The sequence below is a fragment of the Medicago truncatula genome, chromosome 2 (genome assembly GCF_003473485.1).
Source record: "Medicago truncatula cultivar Jemalong A17 chromosome 2, MtrunA17r5.0-ANR, whole genome shotgun sequence".
NCBI lineage: Eukaryota > Viridiplantae > Streptophyta > Magnoliopsida > Fabales > Fabaceae > Medicago > Medicago truncatula.
In genome coordinates, this window is record NC_053043.1 from 47,250,974 (window position 1) to 47,272,265 (window position 21,292).

Sequence of the window (21,292 nt, forward strand, 5' to 3'; positions counted from 1 at the left end):
TAATGATGTATGTGGTTCATAAGACCACATATATCATTAATTGAATGAACCACCTAAAAAGTAAAATTTACTTATATTTTGAGACGGAGGGTTTGAGACGGAGGGAGTACGTTGTTAAAAAAACATATTGTCTACGTATTTGTTACATTCAAAAAATTTACACAAGATATTACATGAATTCAAATAAAATGAGTAACAGAACTTATTCCATAAAGAACAATTAACATATCATATTTAAAAAAATATTAAAGCATAATTGTAGTATCTATACCCTGTTTCATTCGTTGTCCATCGAAAATAAATATATAAACATAAAATTAGTGTTGTCCTCTTCTAGGAAATTGATCTCTAATTGCATTTCTCATTTCTTCAATGTGTTTGATATCTTCTTGTGTTGGATCTTGCCATTCATTATGTTGAGGCACACTGTTATCATCTTCATCACTGACATTTTGCTCATTGTCCTATAACTCATTAATATTCTCCAAATTCTCAAGAATCTATATATCACTCGAGTCTTTTCTTCTAATAAAATTGTGAAGTGCGAAACATGCCCATATAATTGAAATTTGAGTTTCAGGTTTAAAATTGGTCATATTTTGCAATATTCTCCATCTTGCTTTGCAAACACCAATGTTCTTTCAATAACACTTCTCAAACTAGAATGATGATAATTAAATATTTCATTTCTTGATCTGAAACTCGGAGCAAGTAAAAAATGTGGAAGATGATACCTCATATTTCTATATGGTCCCATGAAACCTTTGAATGATGGATATCCCGAGTCGACAAGGTAATATTTGCCTGTGCATAAGTAGGAGATGTGAAATACAATATTATTAAACATAAATATATAAAAAAAATAAAAAAAAAATTGAAGTTACATGCAACTGACCTTCAGGCGGATAAGGGAATGTTTCCTCATTCGGAGTTGCTCAAAGAACATGTTGTCATTTCCATTTATCACTTCTCTATACCACATGTGACCTGTGAGAATTGATGTAGTTTTCTTTTCTTTCACGACATATTTCAACACATGATGTGTGACTAAATAGGCCGCCAAAACTGTTGCAATATGATAGCTACTGTTATGTTCATAATCAATTTCCATTCTAAACTACTATCACTCTCATCCGAGAGCTTTGGGACATCCTGTGCCACAAAATTTAAACTAAATTAATACATAAGAGAGAGAGAGAGAGAGAGAGAGAGAGAGAGAGAGAGAGAGAGAGAGAGAGAGAGTATATAAAATATTTGATTTAAATATTGTTAAATAATACGTATCTAAATAAGTATTAAAGTAGTCAATATCAAGTAAGAAAAAATATCATAGTACTCTAATATAATTTTTACTAACTTTCATTGTATCAAATAAAATAATAACTAATTATCATTGCTCAAATAAATATTCAATCATTGATGATGCTCCTCGGAAAGAGTGCCTAGCCAATCAAAAGCCATGCTAGGATGTTTCTTCATGAGGTGAAAAAATGTTGTTCTATTATCTTTATTGGCAAGGAGTTTCATAGCAAAAAAAGTATAAATGTGATCCTTTTACTAAGGAAGGAATCTCATCCAACATTGTCAGACACTTATCATAACTACAAGGATCCTCAAATGTTGTGATTTATGATTCATCCCATCAACAATACGATCAAGAGATCATTGAAGTTTTTATGTTGTTCCCATCTTTCCTTTCCCGATATTTTCCTCTTTTTCAAACCAATATTTGAAGGAGTTGGTGTTGCATTTACTTCAACATTATTATCAACTTCAAAGCTATCATCTTCTCCTTCATTATCAATATTCAGATTATTTTCATGACCTTCAAAACCAACCTTTTTCTCTTCACCTAGCACTTCAAAAGCCGGTGGATCTTGATATGGCTTTAAAATAGAAAATCCAGTAGCTACCCGGCCCTTGAAACATTTATCCAACAAATCAAGAAATTTTAGGTCCCCCATTTTTCCATTTCAAAACATCAGGATCCTCCTAGATATCAAATAAAAAAATAATGTAAACAAATCATTACAAGAAAGATAGACATAAGGAAAAAAATTAATAATTACAAAGTTACAAAGTCAAACACAAACACACCTTACTCTTAGCAGTTCACCGGTCATCATTAGCTTTGACGTTATTCTTATCATGATTCCACCCAAGTCCGGTGTCTTTTTCAACTAATTTTGCAAATGATGCAAATTCCCTTTTTAAGGCATCCCATCTATTTTTCAGTTGAAAGCGGTTATAAGCATAAGTTGTCCTCTCTTAAAACTTGGTTTGAATGTTCTTCCATCCATCTTTATTAAAATGTGAAGTTGGCCTATTACCGGTATCAATTTCTTCAACACAAATTTTCAAAAATATCTCTGTTTTGTGATCGTCCCATTTTGCGGCAATTTTTTCATCTCCATCAGACCCTTTCAAATCCTTTTTGGGTGCCATTATAGTTATAATACATACAATGAAGATCAAATATCTCTGTTTTGTGATCGTCCCATTTTGCGGCAATTTTTTCATCTCCATCAGACCCTTTCAAATCCTTTTTGGGTGCCATTATAGTTCTAATACATACAATGAAGATCAAATATCTATAATAAAAAAGCGTGGAAAACTATTTAAGTAAAATCTCTTGGACATATATGTGTCATTCAAGTTCTAATACATAGATACTATTATAATTCAAAAAATCTAAACTTAAAACCCGAGCAAGATGATTAGTTGAAAAAGATGGATTGTTCTTCCATATCCTGTGATACTATATATATGATATTTAGCTACTACATATTGATAATAACATTTGTTCATATTTTAACCTGAATCAATACCTAACTAAAATGATCTAACAATAGGGATCAAACAATGCTATATATGTAAACAAATTATGAATAGTTAAGCATGCCATAAAATTATTGATTTACCAAATTATTACTCCACATATATTTTGCACAAGAATGATAAATTTATCACTAGCATTTGTTCATAATTTAATCTGCTTGTATACATGCACTCATATTGCCGAATACAAAGTATCATATTATTTTTTTATAAAAAAATTAACAAATATTCATCAGTTTAGCATTTGACACAATACTACAAGAGTAGGAGACAAATAGTGGGTGAAATAGCACAATACAAAAGTGTTTGTCGATTTTTTGCCATTGGTTTTCGTAAAAAAATAGCATTTTCCTTGATAATAATAACTATATAGTGGTTCCAATTTATGATATATATACAAGCCCCACGCCATGGCAGGACAGGGCACCCAACCAATTACCCTCAAAACCCAACATCAACAGCACCGCAAAATAGAAGCAACAGTGATATATACAAACAGAAAAAACATCCAAAATAGACAAAAACAACACAAAATATACGATAATGGAAAGAAACATGAAAAAAAAAATATACAGGTTCAATTATGAATGAATCAAAAAAATAATAAAATTGCTAACCTTCACAACTTAGATGATCTGCAGCAAAAAATAAAAGAGGGAACTCACTTGTTTAGAGAATAGAGAGAAGAATAACGAATAGGTTGTGAAAAAAGGAAGATTAGTCTTTGTGTATATATAGCAAAACAAGGATATGATTGGAATTTTAGTTTGTTTTAAACATATCTTTTTTTATTAAAATCTCGTAACAAATTTCCCTCCTCTAAAAATAATCTATAAAAAAAAAGCTGCTCATAACAACTTCTCATTTGAAGCTGTTTTTAGATTATTTTCAGATTCTGATTTTTTTTTTGAAAATCTGTAACAAATAGATGCAATATTAAAAAAAGTGATTATTTTGTTAAAAAAAAAGTGATGTTTTTATAAAAAAAAAAAAAGCTGTAACAAACCCTTCTTTTGTATATAAAATTACTTTTCATTTTAATCACTTTGTAGCAGTAACTTATTTCAATATGAATGATACTATCAGAACCATTTTTAAACATGTAATTACCAAAACTTGTATCAGTAATATCTCATCTCAAACTGGTAAAAGGAAAAAGAAAAACTATTAGGTTACTTCAATATAAATTTGGTGCACTGAGGAGTTAAAAAATGAATTAAAGGAGAAAAATTGTATTAAAAAGATAAATGTTTAAACTTTTAAAATATATCAAATACACAATTTTAAGATTATATTTCTACATTTTGATTTTTAAGATGTGTTTTAAGGACACAAACTAGAATTTCACTATAAAATATACCTTTGAAATCAAAATTGGTTGGGATAACGTGCACTTAAAGTCAAAGTCCATTCCCCTAAAAAAAAGTATTTGAATTTTAAATATATATAGCTTTTTTTTTGGACAGAAATTAAATATATTTAGCTGACTATTCCAAACATGCACTTAATTGGATTTTAATATTTGTTTTGCCCCACTCTCACAAAATGGTATGAATGTGTTGATGCATTAAACATGAGTTGAAAGTCTCATATTAAATTATATTAGATTGATCGAGGAAGTTGAACAATATTATATATAAATAAATAAATCATTTTCTATATCTAATGTCTTAATGTACATTTTATGTCAGGTTCTCTTTGTAGCACAACACCTCTCATGACCCAACAAGATTAATCCAAATCATACACAATCTGAGATGACAAACTTCCATGCTATCCCACTTGTTGTTAAGCTCAAAAAACAACAACGAGAAGTAACAAAAATACAAAAGAATGTGGTTCTTAGTACTTACGTGTTGCTAAAGTACAACCAGAAATATAAATATTGGATAATGGATAATGGTTCGTGGTTGAAAAATACACATCCATAAAAAGAGGTGTACTTATTTTTCTATATTGTGTGTGACATGAAATAATTAAGAACACAATTTTTGAGTACATACTTTTTCTTTCCTTCAATTTTCTAAGAATAGAAATTTGATATCACTGCCTATGGACTCTGCTTCATTCCCCGGTCCTTTGATTTCCCACGTCATCACCAATTCAAGGTACATATTTTTATTTCTCTAGATAACACAACACTCTTAATTGTTCTTCTATTTGTTGAACTCGTGTTAAATTTTTCTATTTATTCAAAGCTTGCATCGGTCATGCACTACTCATCATAGTGCAAGATTTGGCCTGTGGAACAACAAGGTGAGAAATTTGGCTTTTTATGCTATTGGGTTTTCTAAGGTTGGAACTGAAGACGTGTTTGATGATAGTGGTGATTTGAAGGAAAATGAAAATGGATCCCTCTTAAAAACGTTAAACGCCGAAAAAGAAATAAAGCAAGAAACCGATGATTTCTTCGTGAGTGAAGCTGAAGGTGATCCAGATTGTCCCTCTAAAGGATACTCTTCCATTGAGCATGCCCTAAATGCGTTACACCAAGGAAAGGTTAGTTAGAATTTTACCTTTGTTCGTTATGTCTAATACATGTTTGGAATCACGATGATTCTAATAAAATCATAGTAGCACGATGACTTCGTTAAAATACAAAAATGCAACTTTGATCAAAATCACATTGACACTAACACGTATTGTGACAAAATCACCGTCAATCTGAACATACAAATAAATAAATTAGCATGCTATTAAATAATGGATTGATCATATCTAACTCCTAGATCAATATTTTTTTGAAGTTTGTAATCGTTGTAGATGATGAAAACAACAATGTTGAAGGAAATCTTATAAAGGCTGCATCTCTAATTAGTACCAAAGATGTGGCTTTTATGATTAAACATGGATCAGGAATTGTTTCTGTTGGCATGAAAGAAGAGGATCTTCAAAGACTAAACCTTCCTCTTATGTCACCTGAGACTGAAGAAGAGGATTCATCTGCCCCTACTTTCACTATCACAGTGGTAAGTAAAATATCATATAGTATATTGAAGCCTAATTTTAGATTGTTGCATATAGTTTGAAGCTCATTTATCTGATATTGTGTAACATTTTGTTGTAGGATGCAAAATTTGGAACTTCCACGGGTGTATCGGCTGCAGATAGAGCAAAAACAATTCTTGCTTTATCATCTCCAGAGTCTAAATCCGAGGACTTAAGAAAACCAGGCCATGTTTTTCCTCTTAAGTATAGAAATGGGGGAGTTCTTAGGAGAGCCGGTCATACCGAGGCTTCTGTAGATTTGGTTGCATTGGCTGGCTTGCCACCATTTTCTGTTCTCACAGCTCTTGTTGATGTGGAAGATGGAAACATGGCATCTTTGCCCAATTTAAAAAACTTAGCATTGGAATATAACTTACCAATTGTCTCAATAACTGATTTGATAAGGTAAGCAATCTTACTTTCATAATTTTTGCTTAAGCAAAGTTTATAATAATTTCTTCTTCGATTGTAGAAATAACTTCTGTATGATAAACTTTATTGAATAAGCACTTCATTATAAGCTAATCCAATCAAATTCGCGTAACGATGTTAATGTATGTGAGTGTGACGCTTCAAGGTATCGAAGAAAGCGAGAGAAATTGGTTGAAAGAACATATGTCTCACATCTTCCTACTAAATGGGGTCTATTTCAAGCATATTGTTATAGTTCAAAGTTGGATGGAACTGAGCATGTGGCTGTTGTAAAGGTAAATATAACTTAGTTAATTTGATTTTCAAGATAAAACTTGGAACTTATAATTTTATTTATGAAAACCTAAACAAATTAAAGCATAATATTTTTCTCAATTATAATTTCTTATTGGTTACTTAGGGAAACATAGGAGATGGGCAAGATGTTCTAGTAAGAGTGCATTCAGAATGTTTAACTGGGGATATATTTGGATCAGCTCGGTGTGACTGTGGCCAGCAACTAGATTTGGCTATGGAATTGATTGAAGAAGCTGGAAGAGGAGTAATTGTTTATCTTAGAGGTCATGAAGGAAGAGGCATTGGGTTGGGTCACAAACTTCAAGCCTATAACTTGCAAGATCAAGGTCGTGATACAGTCCAAGCAAACATAGATTTAGGGTTAGCTGTTGATGCTCGTGAGTATGGCATTGGTGCCCAGGTCAGATCTTTTAATCACTTTCACTTACATTGTTTGTGTGCTTCAAATCAAATAAAGTATACGTATGATTGGATTTCTCAAATTAGTCAGTAATTGGATATGGAATTTAAAAAAAAAAAAAAACTAAAGTTTTACTTGAATTTTTGTTCGCGTATCTTGCTTGGATTGTATAATAAGTTTATCGCAAACACTAAGTGTTGAGAAGTAGAGAATTGCGGATTTCAATTCGCCTCTCAGCATATCAAATGTCGCCGCAACTACCAATTGAACAATAATTATGCACTTTGGGGATATGTAAAACATTTTTGAATGCTGGTTGATAGTATAAAAAAATCTTCATAGTATTAGTGAATACTAATCAAATCCTTGTATAATTTGCGATATTTCATAAAACTATTAAAAATGTGAAATAAGCTGTTATATGATTTGCAGATTTTGAGGGACATTGGAGTTCGAACTATGAGGTTGATGACAAACAATCCAGCAAAATTTGTTGGTCTTAAAGGATATGGTTTAGCTGTGACAGGTCGTGTTCCTGTGCTAACACCAATCACTGATGCAAACAAGCGTTACCTAGAAACAAAAAGGACTAAGATGGGACATATTTATGGGTCTGATATATAAGGATCTCAATGATTCAATTGTAAATAACCAAGATTCATCGAAGAACACATAGCCTACACATAATACGACAGAATGAAAAGTTTGTATACTGTTAAAAGAAATAATTCAAAGGATGAACCCATTTGTGAAAACTGTAATTCAGTTTACTGTACGTACATGCAACTAAAAAAAATTCAAACTACATTTAGTTTTCTTTTACCTCGATATAATATACTCCCTCCGGTCCTATTTATAACTTATAAGAAACATTTGACTTTTTTGATTCATTGCATAAATGATGTATTTGGTCTATATTATAAACCAAATACATCAATTACTCAATGAATCTAAAAAGTCAACTTTTTCTTATAAATAGGATCGGAGGGAGTATAATACTATTTGATCAAACAGAAATTTAGGTTATAAACCATATTAACAGACGCATCCTACTGGTACTAGGAACCAAAGTAAGGAAAAACAAATCTGACCAAATAACCAATGAATGTTGAGCTTCTTCGAACAAAACCAACGTTGATTGAGTCTAAAAAGGGACTAACATTTTATAATGTGGTGAATCAAAATTTGAATTTCGATTAAAAGATGTTTATATTTTTGTAACAAAAAAAGAAGATGTTTATATTTTAATTTTTTAGAGATTTATATTCAATATTTAACCGTGCTTCAAATATGATTACCACCAATGAATGTTAACGTTGTAGTTGGATAAAAATGATTAAGACAAAAACCATAGTAAAATTTTGTATTAAACATTGTTTACGATATAAAATTAGAGTTGGTGCAAGAGTAAGGCTAATTAGTTTTCTTTTTTTTTGAAGGAGAGTAAGGCTATTATTTAGTCTTTCCTTTAAAAAAATGTATACGGTAAAAAGAATTTTTGTAAAAGTAAAAGTTTAGCAAAAACAATTTGAAAAATAATGCGTATTTTGGGGATTAAAAAAGTTTTTGGTGGTACATTTAACAATTTTCATAAACTATCTATATCGTTTTAGAATGGACTGGGTCCATAATCAACGACCCGACCCGTTTGATAAGTGTGACATATAGTCCCGAAAACCCTAATTTGCCACTGTCTGCTTCCATCACACAAGCTTCACGCAGATTTCACATCTTAGGGTTTCTTCATCTTCACCGATTTAATGGCTCCACCAAAAGGTATTTATCTATCCCTCTTTTCTTTTCAATAGTCGAAGATTTGATTTTACTCTCTAATTATTCCGATTTCTGCATCTGTTTTCATAATGTAATTGCTTAAGTACGAAAATCACTGCTTTCACGAGTTTCTGGATTAAATATTGGTTTATCTGCACTGTTGATTTTAATAATCTGTGTTTTTGTGCTGGTAGATTTGATTCGAGTAGAAAATTCACTAGTTGTATTTTTAATGCCAGCTAAAATTGTTATATAATCTCATTTTTGTGTTATGGTTCATTTTTTTTACTAGTTAACTACCAAGAGCTGACTTATAACTTATGAAAAGCTGAAAACAGCTTATGAGATTGTTCATAAGCTGTTTTCAGTTTTCTTTTCTAAGTTCTCCAAAATTGCTTCTGAAACAACGTCCAATTTAGATCTTTTGCTATATAAATAGTTTGAGTAGAACTTGAAATTTTATAGGCTGTAAATAAGCTGTGTATCTGAACCTTCTTTGTTTGCTAAACCTGTATTCTCATTTCTTTATTATTTTAATAGAGATTGAAATTTAATAATTTTCGTTAGACTGTCTGAGTACTGACCCTGAAACCAATGAGATAAATCAAGTTCAACTCAAACATCTCAAGTTCAAAATGATATGATAATTTGCTGTTTTGATTAAAAAAGTTGATGGAACATGATTTGCTTGGACTTATTTTGGTTTTGTTAAATTGGAGACGAACTTATCTGCATGATTATTGCTTTCGGTTTGGAGTTATCTCATTTCTCTGGATGCTTCATTTTTCTAGGATTTATGAAATCAATGATATCTTTTTGTTGAATAGAAGATTTAGGACCTTTTTGGATTGGTTTATTTCAGCTTATCTACTGGCACTTTTTTGTGAGACTGTTTGGGAGAAGGTTTCGTAACAGCTTATGACTTTTTTCATAAGCATTTTTCAACTTGTTTTTATTAGTTTAGTTCCCCCAACGTAACTCAAACATCTTATGTCATATAGAAAGACAGTTTTAACTTTATTTTCCCATTTGCACAAAGAATAGCTTATGTAAGCGCTTACACATAAACACTAATCATGATAAGTGTGTGTGCCATAATCTGCAATTAAGTTGTTTATCTAAACATGACATTTTATGTATACAAAATATCTAGTTCTTGGATTTTTCGCTGCATGAAATGTGACTAGGTAAACTTTTTCTTTTTGCAGGTGATGGTGCAAAGAAGACCGATCCAAAGGCACAGGCCTTGAAAGCTGCGAAAGCAGTGAAGTCAGGCACTGCCATCAAGAAAAAGGCAAAGAAGATCAGGACAACTGTTACATTCCACAGGCCAAAGACTTTATCTAGGGATAGGAATCCAAAATACCCTCGGATTAGTGCTACACCAAGGAACAAACTTGATCATTATCAGATTTTGAAGTATCCACTCACAACTGAGTCCGCAATGAAGAAGATTGAAGACAACAACACTTTGGTTTTCATTGTTGACTTGCGAGCTGACAAAAAGAAAATCAAGGATGCCGTGAAGAAAATGTATGACATCCAGGCCAAGAAAGTTAACACCTTGATCAGGTAAGCCTTTAGGTTGTAATCTTTTTTGCAAATTGTTCGGTAATTCATGGCTGCTTAACTTGAGATGATTGAGATGTATGCTGGTTGTTAATCTTGTATTGAAATTTAAACACACTAGCTTATACTGTTGTAATAACATGTACATACACTGGTTTTTGTGGTACACTGTTATGATCACGGGCCCTATTGTGAAGGGCTATATGACACATAATACAAACCCGTTGTAAACAATAACATGAGATCAAAACCCACACTATTGTAAAGCAGTTTCATACTTTGCATGTATACTTTAAACAACTACTGTTTTTTCTTCTAAATTTGAACTGTTCTTGCAGGCCCGATGGCACCAAGAAGGCCTATGTAAGGTTGACACCTGATTATGATGCTTTGGATGTTGCAAACAAGATTGGGATTATTTAAGGTAGTGGTTGGTTTCGCCAAAGACAGTTTTTGTTTAGATGTTAGTCTTTTGATGGTGATCACTATTGTGGAGACATTTTGACGCAAAGTTAAATTTCAGATTGTGTTTTTGTTATTGTGTATTTTAGTTCAATTGCAATTAAATTATGTTGTTTACAATTTCGAATTTGATGAGTAAATTAGATTATCCTCGAAGTGTGTTTTTAGATTTGGTGGTATTTTTTTATCATCTCAAGATTACCATCTCTTAAAGAGTATCTTTTGTACTGTATTTTTGCTCAAGTTCTGTGCTGTCACCCTTGGGAGATATATACCAAGGTAAAACGATCACCTCGTAGTGCTAAACAAGTAGGCAAAAGGTCTGCTGTAACCAAAGGTAAAACTATCCCCTCACAATGCTAAAGAAGTAGGCAAAAGGTCTGCGGTAACTAATGTTGGTAGTGAAGGACACTATTATGATGTCCTTGCACAGATGGTTTAGCCTATAAATGGAACACCCATTGGCCGAGCGAATTTGAAAATGTGGTTCCTTTAAAACACCCAGATGTTGTCATGCGTATGAACAATGTTGGTGAAAATCATTAATTTACTATAGTTTTCACTTGTATGTTCCTACATATCATGCTGAATTCTGTCGTTGCTTCTTAAACCAAATAATTGTGTATGTTAACCCGTTCTTTAGATTTAACTTAAATATCCCAAGTTCACAACTGATTAAGATAACAAGAAAATCAGGTTTTTAATTTTAGCTTTATGAGTAGGATAAAGCAATGTTCCTTTAAATTGTTTGGCGACTGTTGAGGAACTAATACGACTTTTTTTTATTTTTTTAGGATCTAATACGATCTTTTTAAAAGGAGTAATGATATTTGAACAATTTTTTTGCTACAACTTTTGGGACAATTTTGTTGTGCTCTCTTTTCATTGGTCAAAAGCAATGGAGAGAGAAAAAGGAAGAGAGAGAATAAGAAGATAATGAGTATGAGAGAGAAAGTTGTACAAATATTATACAAAAATGATTATACAAATATCATTTTTCTTTTAAAAGTAAACCTTTCAAGATACAAATAGTTCAAATCCGATAAGCTTGGTGTTTTTTAATTAATTCATTTAACTGACTCCGAACAAACAAGCTGTCAACGTTTTTAAGATGAGATTTGCAAGCGGTTAAGATAAGGTAATTGGGTTGCTCATGCTTTAGTTTAGATTACATTTTTTCATGTATCTTCCACACGATTATTTTCAAGTTTCAAATTGATTCTCTTGACACTAGAATGAAGTAAGCTATTTGTACACAGGTTTTGGATTTTGTTGTGTCAAGTCTTATAGGCATTGGTTTCAAAATGTGTTTTTCAATAATGTTATAATTGACATATCGGTCTAAATAGAAAAATAAAAGCCTGAAAATCCTTTTCTGTGGAATCTGGAAAGAAGTAAATTTAACTTTTTGTTCTTGGATAATAAAACAGATGTAAAAATTTAGGTGTAAAAAATAATGAATTGTTCAAATTAAAATATTCAAACATAAATGTAATTTTTTTTTATTGGAATTGCACATTTTTTTTTTATAAAAAGAGAGTTGTTGATGCATTAATAAAAATGCATAAGTTTTCTCTAGCAAGTACAACTCAGATGATAACTATAGGAGGGACATTTGATGTGTTGGGTTGTCAATTCAAACCAGCAATCTATCACTTCCTCACACTTAATCTGTGAATTTCTCGCTATAAAACTATCTGAAAAACAAAATATATAATAATTCACAAGTTTATTTTAAAGTTTGTAACCATTTGATAAACTTAGCTTCTATACAAAATTTCCTCCACAAAAGAAAAACTTCTATATAAAATGAAAGTAATCTGAATGGGGACAAAACCCTACCATACTATTGTCCACAATGCATTCTTGTAAATGTTTGTACAATTGAAATGGTCGTCAATAAAGAGACTCTAACTCCTTTGGTCGAACCCCACATTATCAGATCATTTTTCTTTGAGAATAAGAGGGTTAAGAAAGGGAAGAAACAAAACTCTTAACTCAATTGAATATACTTTGAAAATAAGAGGGTTAAGAAAGGGAAGAAAAAAACTCTAACTCAATTGAATATAGAATGAACTCATTTTTCTAATCTCCAAGTTTGTGTGATTTCAGAGCGAATGTGACTGGAAATGTGCATTCCTTTCAGGAGTAATGTCATCCATCCCTAAAATTTCCAGCCAAGTGTTAAGAGATACAGAATACTCATTGTTCGCAACTAGTACACGATATACCCGAGATCGACATAAGGGGCAACTTGAATGCAATTGAAACCACTTATCAATGCATGAAACATGGAAACCATGGTTACAATTAGGAAGAAGTTTTAGCAATTCCCCTCCTTCAAATTCTCCCAAACAAATAGCACAATCTACATTGATTGTCATTTCTTGTGCCTCATTTTTCTTAAATTGATACATAGGAAGAGAGTTTATTATAGATAGTTCCAAGTCACTACCTTGAATGGATTCATCATGAAATTGTCCTTCAATCCAGTTTATAGGTGGTGGTGCTGTTGAATTTGAATTTGAAATTGAACTTGAACTTGAAGTGAAAGCTTTACATAAGAAACATTTGAGAACTTTCCATTTATTACATAAGATACATTTGAGAACTTTCCATTGACTTAGTATAAGGAATAGTAGAAAACATATAAAACTTAATGCTAGAATTATAAAAGCATCATTTGGAGTCCAATCAAACATTATCAGGTTAAGAAAAATGTGAAGTGAAGGTAGATTGAGTTTGTAGAGGCTTTTAATGAATGCCATGGCAAGCTATATAAAGGTGAATTGCACGACCCAAAGGACGTGGAAACCAAGGAAATTTCAATAAGTGCAAAAGTTGGGAGATATAATTAAGGATTTCCCATTGTATTTATTTGATACCCTAAGTCTTGATCTTACCGTATCGAAGTTAAAAATATATATATGCAGATTCTGTGCTTATATGCATATTCTCACTATTCTCATCACTAGAATGTTGTTTGTTTGGTTAAAAACACACAGAAAGTGACAACAGAATTTCTAAAGTTAGTCAAAATTTAAAGTGCAAGAAAAGTACTAAAAGGGGACATCACCAATACCAAAATTAAAATATTCAACAACTATAATTTTTCTCAGCAAAAAGTGAACCAAAAAGGTTTTAATGCCGTTTACACTTATGATTGTAATCTAGGAATCTCTTAAGCAAATACGGATATTGGACACGACATTGATACAAACATGAATAGTCGGACATGTTCGAAAATTTTTAACTAATTGAATGTAATCATCCGTGTCAATGTTAGCTTATAGGGGGGTTTGGTAGTTCAACTGGTTTGAACTAAGCAATTAAAGGAGTTGGGGAGTTAAAAATTTAGGGTTCAAGTCTTGAAAAAGATAAAATTAACATAACATTTAACATACTAAAACATGTATCATTAAAAAAATGTCAAAGCTTATCAACAAAAAAAAAAAAACGTGTCAATGTCGTGTCAGACACAACACAGAAACATCTTCAATTGAAGTGTCAGTGCAACATTTGTAACTCCATTTAATCAAAAACATTGATGCTTTTGTTTCTTAAGACTAGAACTTGAAGTAAACTGCCATGCATTGTTGCAAGAGCTAGGTGTGACATCAGCAGCATTCCGAATTGGCAATGATCCAGAAGAGTGAAACGATGGATGTGTTGAATTCTGAAATAAGTTGAGCTCATCAATGTCTTCTTCAACAGAAAAAGGTGGAATTTTTATAGAACTCAAAGGAGGTGGATTTTTCCAAGTAGGAAGTGGCCCGGAAAGAACAAGATTTTGAAGCAATGGACCAGCATTAATTACAGCATCAAGAAGTTTACCTTTTTGTGGTAACACTTTTCCTCTTGCAAGAGAATCAACCACCCTACTTGCAACATCAACCTCGTCATGAACCAAAGTTTGGTTGAAAAAATATTTGTTATGTGAATCAACACCAACATTTGAAAATTCAGGAGAAGAGACAGCTTCAATAAAGGAATCAACAGGAGATGACACGTGTGATGGACTATTAGATTCTGTAATACTTGACTTTGCTTTGGTAGATTGAAACATTACAACGTTGTTGTTGTTGTTGTTTTGTTGGACTTCATAAAACATGTTTGAGTTAGAAGAGGCCAATTTCTTCACCAGAATTTGAAGTTGTTCTCTAGCTTGGTCTCTTTCTTTATAAGCTATTTCAAGCATGTTGAGCAATTCATCCTTCACATTCCTTGTGTTTTCAAGTTCAGCAATTGTGTCTATGAGCTTCAGCCTCAATTGATCAGAACTCTGAAAAATCAAACAAACCAATAATAAATAAATTTTGAAAGAAGAAAAAAATTGGCTTAAAACAACTAATATGCGATATATTTAGGTTATATACAACTCAATGGTTGCACACAGTCGATATCCGGTATAAAACAAAAAATTATTCTTAAGGTATTTGTTTATTAAATCTGATTTTCTTTTTCTTCACAATTGATTTCATTTCATATCTTAATCAATCTCTTTCAAATCTACCCTTTGTGAAAAAGGAAATCTTTTAATTACTTTTAAGTGATGGAAAAGCAAAGTAGGTAAAAGGAGGTGAAAGATAAATTGTTTCCTCTTAAAGAAAGGAAAAAAGTAATGAGACATAAAAGGTAATAATAATGAAGATACTGGTACAAAAAAAAATAAAAAATCAAAGGAACAACTATATTTAAAAAAAAAAAAAAAATTGTTTTTACAACATCAATGACGTTGGGCCCATTAAATTAATAAGGACGAAGAAATTCTTCTCCACAATGTTTATGTGATTGTGACATAGCATTCTTGCAAAAGGTTCAACAAAAGAAACTAAGCATAATCACTCATTCATACCTAAACTCAATATTATTGACATATTAGTATATTGCCTTTGAAAGTGTAGTCTAGTGGTTAAAATGTTGAAGAAGTTTAAATACTAATATTTCCCCCTCTAGAAATATACCAATCACTAACATTTACCTATTAAAAAAAACTAATTAGTATATTCCAAAAATAGCATTTTAAAAAAAATCTTGTAGAAAAATAAAATATCTCTCTCACAGCTTCCTCCTATAAACAAACAAAAAACGAAATTAAGAAAGAAGGTACCTAGTACTTGAGATTAAACACAACAATGAAATTGAGTAAAACAAACAAAACAATGAAATATACATTACTGACAAGAATCTTAATAAAAAAAAAAAATCAAAGAAAACAGCATGTATATAAAAAGAATGAATTATATAATAAAGTGAAGTGTATATAGTAAAGAGAACGATGAATATCAAGAAAAGAGAGAGAGAATTATGAATGCAATGACTCACTTCTTGATAACTGAATATAGAACCGAGAGGGTATTCCATGGTCTCTGTCTTTGCAAGAAAATGAAAGAAAATATTGGCAAACAAAAAGTGTTGGCTAAGGAGGTATTATGATTGGGTTATTTATAATGAGGGTGGACACATAGTGAAATGAGACAAAGACAAAGGGAATAGGAGAAAGTGGGGACTTTCTCACCAACATAAAAAAGAACCTTGACCATATTAATGAAAATATAAAAATCCCAAACCTTGCAGAGCGAAATTTGGAGTTTCCTGATTCTATTTGGTCTTATGATTTGTAAATCCCATTAATTCTCCAACTATTTTAGGTGACACGTGTCACCAAAATATTTTGAAGTAATTGCACTTTAATGAAATATATACTATCACTTTCCATGAAATAATAAAAAAAAATGCTCAAAAATAAATTTTTAGTTAGCCGAAGTGACTAGACTCTCGATAAATAAAAGTTTAAATTCTGATTGAGAGAGTAACTTATCCCTCAAATAAAATTATTTTTGGTAAAAATTTCTACTAAAACAAAAAAGTAACTTTTTCTTTTGTCAAGAACATAAAGGTTAGTAAAGAAATATATCATTTTTTTTTTTTAAAATAAATAATTTTTTTGAGGCATTTTAAAAGAAATAAAGAAAAGCACGCCTTAAGGACATTTTTTATTTCATCTTCAAAAAATTATTATTTTTTCTTTGAAAAAGTACAAAACAATAAAAAATAACATTGCTTGGAGAAATAAAGAAGAGAGATAAGAGCAGCCCCATCCATCTATGGGTTACTCTCTATCTCTCGTAATTTTTTTTTTTTATAGTTTGATGTTTTTGTCGAAGAAGGAAAACTCCAAAATCACTAAATCCTTTATAAAGTTTACAAAAGACAAATTTGCTTAATTGTTTAGCAAACTTTTTTTCTTTCTTAATTGCTTAAATCAAAACTAAATAATCAGTGCAACGCATCTACAGCATTCTTACGGCTCATCACATGCATTGTGAGTGATTACATGTGCTAGCGTAGCAATCTTTTTTTTTTTTTAGAGCAATAATCTTATAACATTTCATTAAAAATCAAGTCATGGATATGTTGGTACATCATCAAAAATACAGAAATTAGTCAAGAAAGTGGATGCCTTTGCTAATTTATGGGCAACCGCATACGCTTACCTCCTAATAAACTCAATATGAGAGTTTTCTAAATTGGAATGACAATAATGAATATTACTATCCATAATGTTTCCAAACTCAATGATATCTCTATTGCTTCGGTCAATATCCATAATGTTTCCAAACTCAATGATATCTCTATTGCTTCGGTCAATCTTAGTCTCTGGTTTTGTCATCCAAAGGCTAACAATTCCGCCGTGTTTTTTTGTCATTAAAATGAATAAATAGAAAAATTGGGGTTTGAATTCCAATCTTTCATCTTTGTATATTGCAGCAATGTCTTTGTAATATGTTGTTACTACAATTCATATTCTACCGCACATAAAATATCTTGGTTAATTATTCCCAGAGTGGTAGTAAGCAATACGTGTAATTCTAAGAAATAATACGGCACAAATACATTTTCGATAAACTAAATCCAAATATATCTAAAAAAAGTGGAAACTGATCCAATTAAAGGAATAGATTACACAAGAAGTTTTTAAGTTATTTAATCTTAAGAAATTGTTTTAAGTTTTTTTTCCATACCATTTAGATTTGAAGTTATTTAACTGTAACAGATTAGTTTTTAAGTATTTTTTGACTGATGCGAATACACAGATAATTACCATGTGTAACTGAAAGAGGTGTTTCAGTAGTCGAACTCTTGCAACCGAGCTCCGCCGCAAAAAATTCGAAGGTGCAGAATACACTGATGAGGAAGGAATCTGTGTGAATCAAATGCCATCTGAAATCGCCGTTGTGACCGGAATTGTAAGGAAACTATGAGACTTGGAACAACACCCGCAACTCTTTATCTCTGGACATTCAAATGAAAGCACACAATGCTAAACGAATTCAGCACCCTACTCACACTTGCTTTGTATTCCATCAAGCTATTGTTAGACTTCTCTGTTTTGACCAAATTAAGAATCGTATTCGTTATTATTTTTGCTGTCACCTTTAGTTTTCAGTATGCACTTAGTCTATTAAATCACAAGGAAAAAAATAAAATCAAAATTAGTGCTCTTTTATTGTGCTGTTAAAGAAAAAATATTAACTCAAATTAAGTGTAGAGGGTGATGGTTTACAATCTTAAACATGGTTGGTGATCGCTGATTTGAAGATGAAGATGATTTGTCTTCTATTTTGGTATCGGAAGTGAAAATGCAAAAATGAAACTAGAAATAAGACGATTTATCTTATTTTAACGGAAAATATAACGATGTTACCTTAAAAGGATGTTCTTGGTCAACTGTGAAATAAATAAGGGAGGTGAATGATGGTTTAAAAACTTTAGGGGTAATGTGTTATTTAAAAAGACCTTATGGTAGGTCATTGCAATTATTGCTTTTTGATTTTTTTTGAATAATTTTTGCTTTTTAATTTACAATATGTATAATATTATTCTCAAATTACATACATGACTTCAAGAATAATATTTAATTCATAAAAAAAATAAGAGAGAACATATTTTCTATGTTGATATGATATATTGATGGTGTCATGCATGTAGTTGACGATGTTCTTTTTTAATGAAACAAACGACTCTAAAGTCATTATTTGTTAATGAGAACGAGAGTGAATCAATTGTGTATGATTTATCTAATATTTAAAGTTTGTTTTTTAATTTAAACTTAATGATACATTAATTATGTTTTACTATTAATTTAATTAATATTTTAACACTTAAATTTCTAAATTAAAAGTAAAGTTTTCAATTTTATATTAAAAAATATACAAAGATAAGGGAAATACCAAACAAATAATTAGTGTTTATTATGTTGTCGTCTAAGTTCAAAGGAATAGTTTATGTAATTTATAATTTATTCATAAAATAATGGATAGTCACAAAATTTTAAGAGGTTATTGAAAAAATGTTATTTGATAGATTATAGATATATGATACATACATGTAATATGAGTTAAAAATTACAATCATTTTGTATTTCTAACATATATAATATTCGTTATCATATGACATACATGACTAAAAGAGTCATTTAATACATGAAAAAGAAAAAATGTATTCTTTTGCATGATATATTGGTGGTGTCATGTATTTAGTTGGTGGTATTATCTTTTTTTTTTTTTTTGGTAGATAGATGAAATGACAAAGCCATTATAAACTCACACACATAAGTAGAGGTACTGGGGTTCGAACCCCGGTCATGATATCCGGCCTAACAATTTCGACACTTTGCCAGTTGAGCTAGGACTTCTGGATAGTTGGTGGTCTTATCTCTGATTGAAATACATGACTCCAAGAGTCATAGTTAATTCATAAGAATGAAGGAAAATTGGTTGTGTATAATTTATCTAATATTCAATAATTATTTTTTTTAATTTAAATGGATGATATATTAAATAACAATTAGGAGTATCGAAACTTGAGCTCTAATTTGAATACTACTTGATAGGATATTTTTTTATAGACCTTTCGACTGAATCTTAGATAACGAGGGCCTCTTTCCCTTAAGAATCGAAGAGATACAAACGAACCTTAAATTTTTGTCCAACCATCAAAATTTGGAAACATTAGAATCATAAAATGTAAAAGCATAAAAGAAAAAGGTTCACTTGTAGTTAGTAAAATTAAGCTGGTAAAGAGGTTGCAAAGACGTTTGATATAATACATATGAAAAAAAAAGATCACTCAGTAGAAATATTTTAACAATATAATACATATGAAATTATTTTTAGATTTTTGTTTAATTTTGAAAAGTTCGATCATTATGATAATGCATTGAAATTAGGTTTAAAACAACTTAAAATTGAAATAAAACATTAAAATTCTTATGATATTGATGTTAAATTTTATTTGAAGGTTAACAATCAATAAACATATTATAATAGTTGAATCAAATAAAAAAAAATTGTTATCGTGAGCTTAACTCAGTTGTTATGGATAATGCATAATATATATAAGGTATGAGGTTCAAACCTAATAATATTTCCTAATTAAAGCATGATTTATAGAATTCATACTTATCTATGTTGGCATTGCATATGTTGAGAGATGCTTTTATAAACTTAAGTCATTAAAGTCTTATTTACGATATATTGTATTGTTGATTCAAATATATTCCAACCCAACAAATAGACTCAAAAGATCAATATATGACTTTATGAGGGTTCTTAGTTGATATGTTTAAAATTAACAAGAGTCTAGTCGTGAATCGGAGGAACATACATGTGTTTTGAATAATGTAAAAAGGAAAAAAGATAAAGGAAAAACAAAACATGAACATAAAGGAGATTTGAAAAATCCTTATAGCACGTTTTCATCTTTCTTAAAGAGTTGCCCCCTTCATAGACTTGTCTTCAAGTACTTATTATTAAAGGATTCTATCAAGAGAGTGTGGTCACCTTGACTTTAATTTCCTTATACTCACAGGACACCATAACATGAGAGAACCTTCCAAACTAAGCACGAGGTGCTGAAGACCATATCATGCCTTCTTCAATATTCAAACCTTATCTTTTTCATTAGAGGCTCCATATTCAGGTGAGATCCTCATGGATACTTCGTCCTCCAAATTTTCATGCAAAAAAATCATTCCTAACATCAAAATGACGCATCTCCCAATCTTAATGTCTTGCAAATGAAGGCTTCCCTACTTGGTATTGAAAATCTCGTTTTTAATCTTATAAATGGTTTGCATCTTTCTTCATATAGTACATCTATTTAAGGTACTACCAAATCGGTTGTGAATTCATACTAAAAACGTACACCAATAAATTTAGATGTGTGGATCAAAAGGAGGGATACAAAATTAAGTTAAAAAGGTAAAATACAACATATTTTCAACAATATTTTTAATTTCATTCCACATTACATTTTCATTTTCATCAAACATCATAACCCAAATTAAAAACGCGGACAAAAATTAAAATACTAAGATTTTATTATTCTCTAAAAGTTCAAGTAGCATATAAATATATTTTTGACATAAAAAGCAAAGAAGAAACTTAACAAGAGAAAAAACATGTCATTTTATAAAAAAATTCATTGAGTTTCTATGAATATTGGTCTAGGTGACATAAATTTAATTAG

General features: G+C 30.6%; 3 protein-coding genes across 6 annotated transcripts; 2 read left to right on the forward strand and 1 right to left on the reverse strand.

The window, feature by feature from the left end:
* Nucleotides 1-4,790: 4,790 nt before the first annotated feature.
* Nucleotides 4,791-7,710, forward strand: LOC11412806 (monofunctional riboflavin biosynthesis protein RIBA 3, chloroplastic). 4 transcript variants are annotated; one of them, XM_024777348.2, is made up of 8 exons: nucleotides 4,792-4,946; nucleotides 5,037-5,094; nucleotides 5,176-5,337; nucleotides 5,586-5,807; nucleotides 5,906-6,231; nucleotides 6,404-6,533; nucleotides 6,659-6,955; nucleotides 7,388-7,710. In XM_024777348.2, exons 1-8 carry the CDS (start codon nucleotides 4,891-4,893, stop codon nucleotides 7,577-7,579), a joined length of 1,443 nt encoding a protein of 480 aa, XP_024633116.1. In that variant the 5' UTR covers nucleotides 4,792-4,890; the 3' UTR covers nucleotides 7,580-7,710. The 4 variants fall into 4 exon arrangements, with proteins under 4 accessions (XP_024633115.1, XP_024633116.1, XP_003597321.2 ...); XM_024777347.2 differs by having other exon boundaries at nucleotides 4,791-4,946; nucleotides 5,037-5,337; nucleotides 6,413-6,533; XM_003597273.4 differs by having other exon boundaries at nucleotides 5,037-5,337.
* Nucleotides 7,711-8,575: 865 nt separating this feature from the next.
* Nucleotides 8,576-10,955, forward strand: LOC11413266 (60S ribosomal protein L23a-2). The gene is made up of 3 exons (XM_003597274.4): nucleotides 8,576-8,731; nucleotides 9,937-10,300; nucleotides 10,636-10,955. The coding sequence occupies exons 1-3, from the start codon at nucleotides 8,716-8,718 to the stop codon at nucleotides 10,718-10,720; spliced, it is 465 nt and encodes a 154-aa protein (XP_003597322.1). The 5' UTR covers nucleotides 8,576-8,715; the 3' UTR covers nucleotides 10,721-10,955.
* Nucleotides 10,956-13,980: 3,025 nt separating this feature from the next.
* LOC11417591 (uncharacterized) lies at nucleotides 13,981-16,206 on the reverse strand. Its single transcript, XM_003597276.4, has 2 exons — nucleotides 16,085-16,206; nucleotides 13,981-15,041 (listed from the first exon to the last, which is right to left on the reverse strand). The coding sequence occupies exons 1-2, from the start codon at nucleotides 16,121-16,123 to the stop codon at nucleotides 14,295-14,297; spliced, it is 786 nt and encodes a 261-aa protein (XP_003597324.1). The 5' UTR covers nucleotides 16,124-16,206; the 3' UTR covers nucleotides 13,981-14,294.
* Between the last annotated feature and the right edge of the window lie 5,086 nt (nucleotides 16,207-21,292).

What these genes read in the sequence shown, in the direction of transcription:
- LOC11412806 (XM_003597273.4), top strand. Translation starts at nt 4,891, where the DNA reads ATGGACTCTGCTTCATTCCCCGGTCCTTTGATTTCCCACGTCATCACC. An exon ending in CTACTTTCACTATCACAGTG is followed by an intron (nt 5,808 to 5,905) that starts GTAAGTAAAATA and finishes ATTTTGTTGTAG; the next exon opens with GATGCAAAATTTGGAACTTC. An exon ending in AGTATGGCATTGGTGCCCAG is followed by an intron (nt 6,956 to 7,387) that starts GTCAGATCTTTT and finishes TATGATTTGCAG; the next exon opens with ATTTTGAGGGACATTGGAGT.
- LOC11413266 (XM_003597274.4), top strand. An exon ending in AAAGTTAACACCTTGATCAG is followed by an intron (nt 10,301 to 10,635) that starts GTAAGCCTTTAG and finishes CTGTTCTTGCAG; the next exon opens with GCCCGATGGCACCAAGAAGG.
- LOC11417591 (XM_003597276.4), bottom strand. Translation starts at nt 16,123, where the DNA reads ATGGAATACCCTCTCGGTTCTATATTCAGTTATCAAGAA. An exon ending in CTATATTCAGTTATCAAGAA is followed by an intron (nt 15,042 to 16,084) that starts GTGAGTCATTGC and finishes TTGATTTTTCAG; the next exon opens with AGTTCTGATCAATTGAGGCT.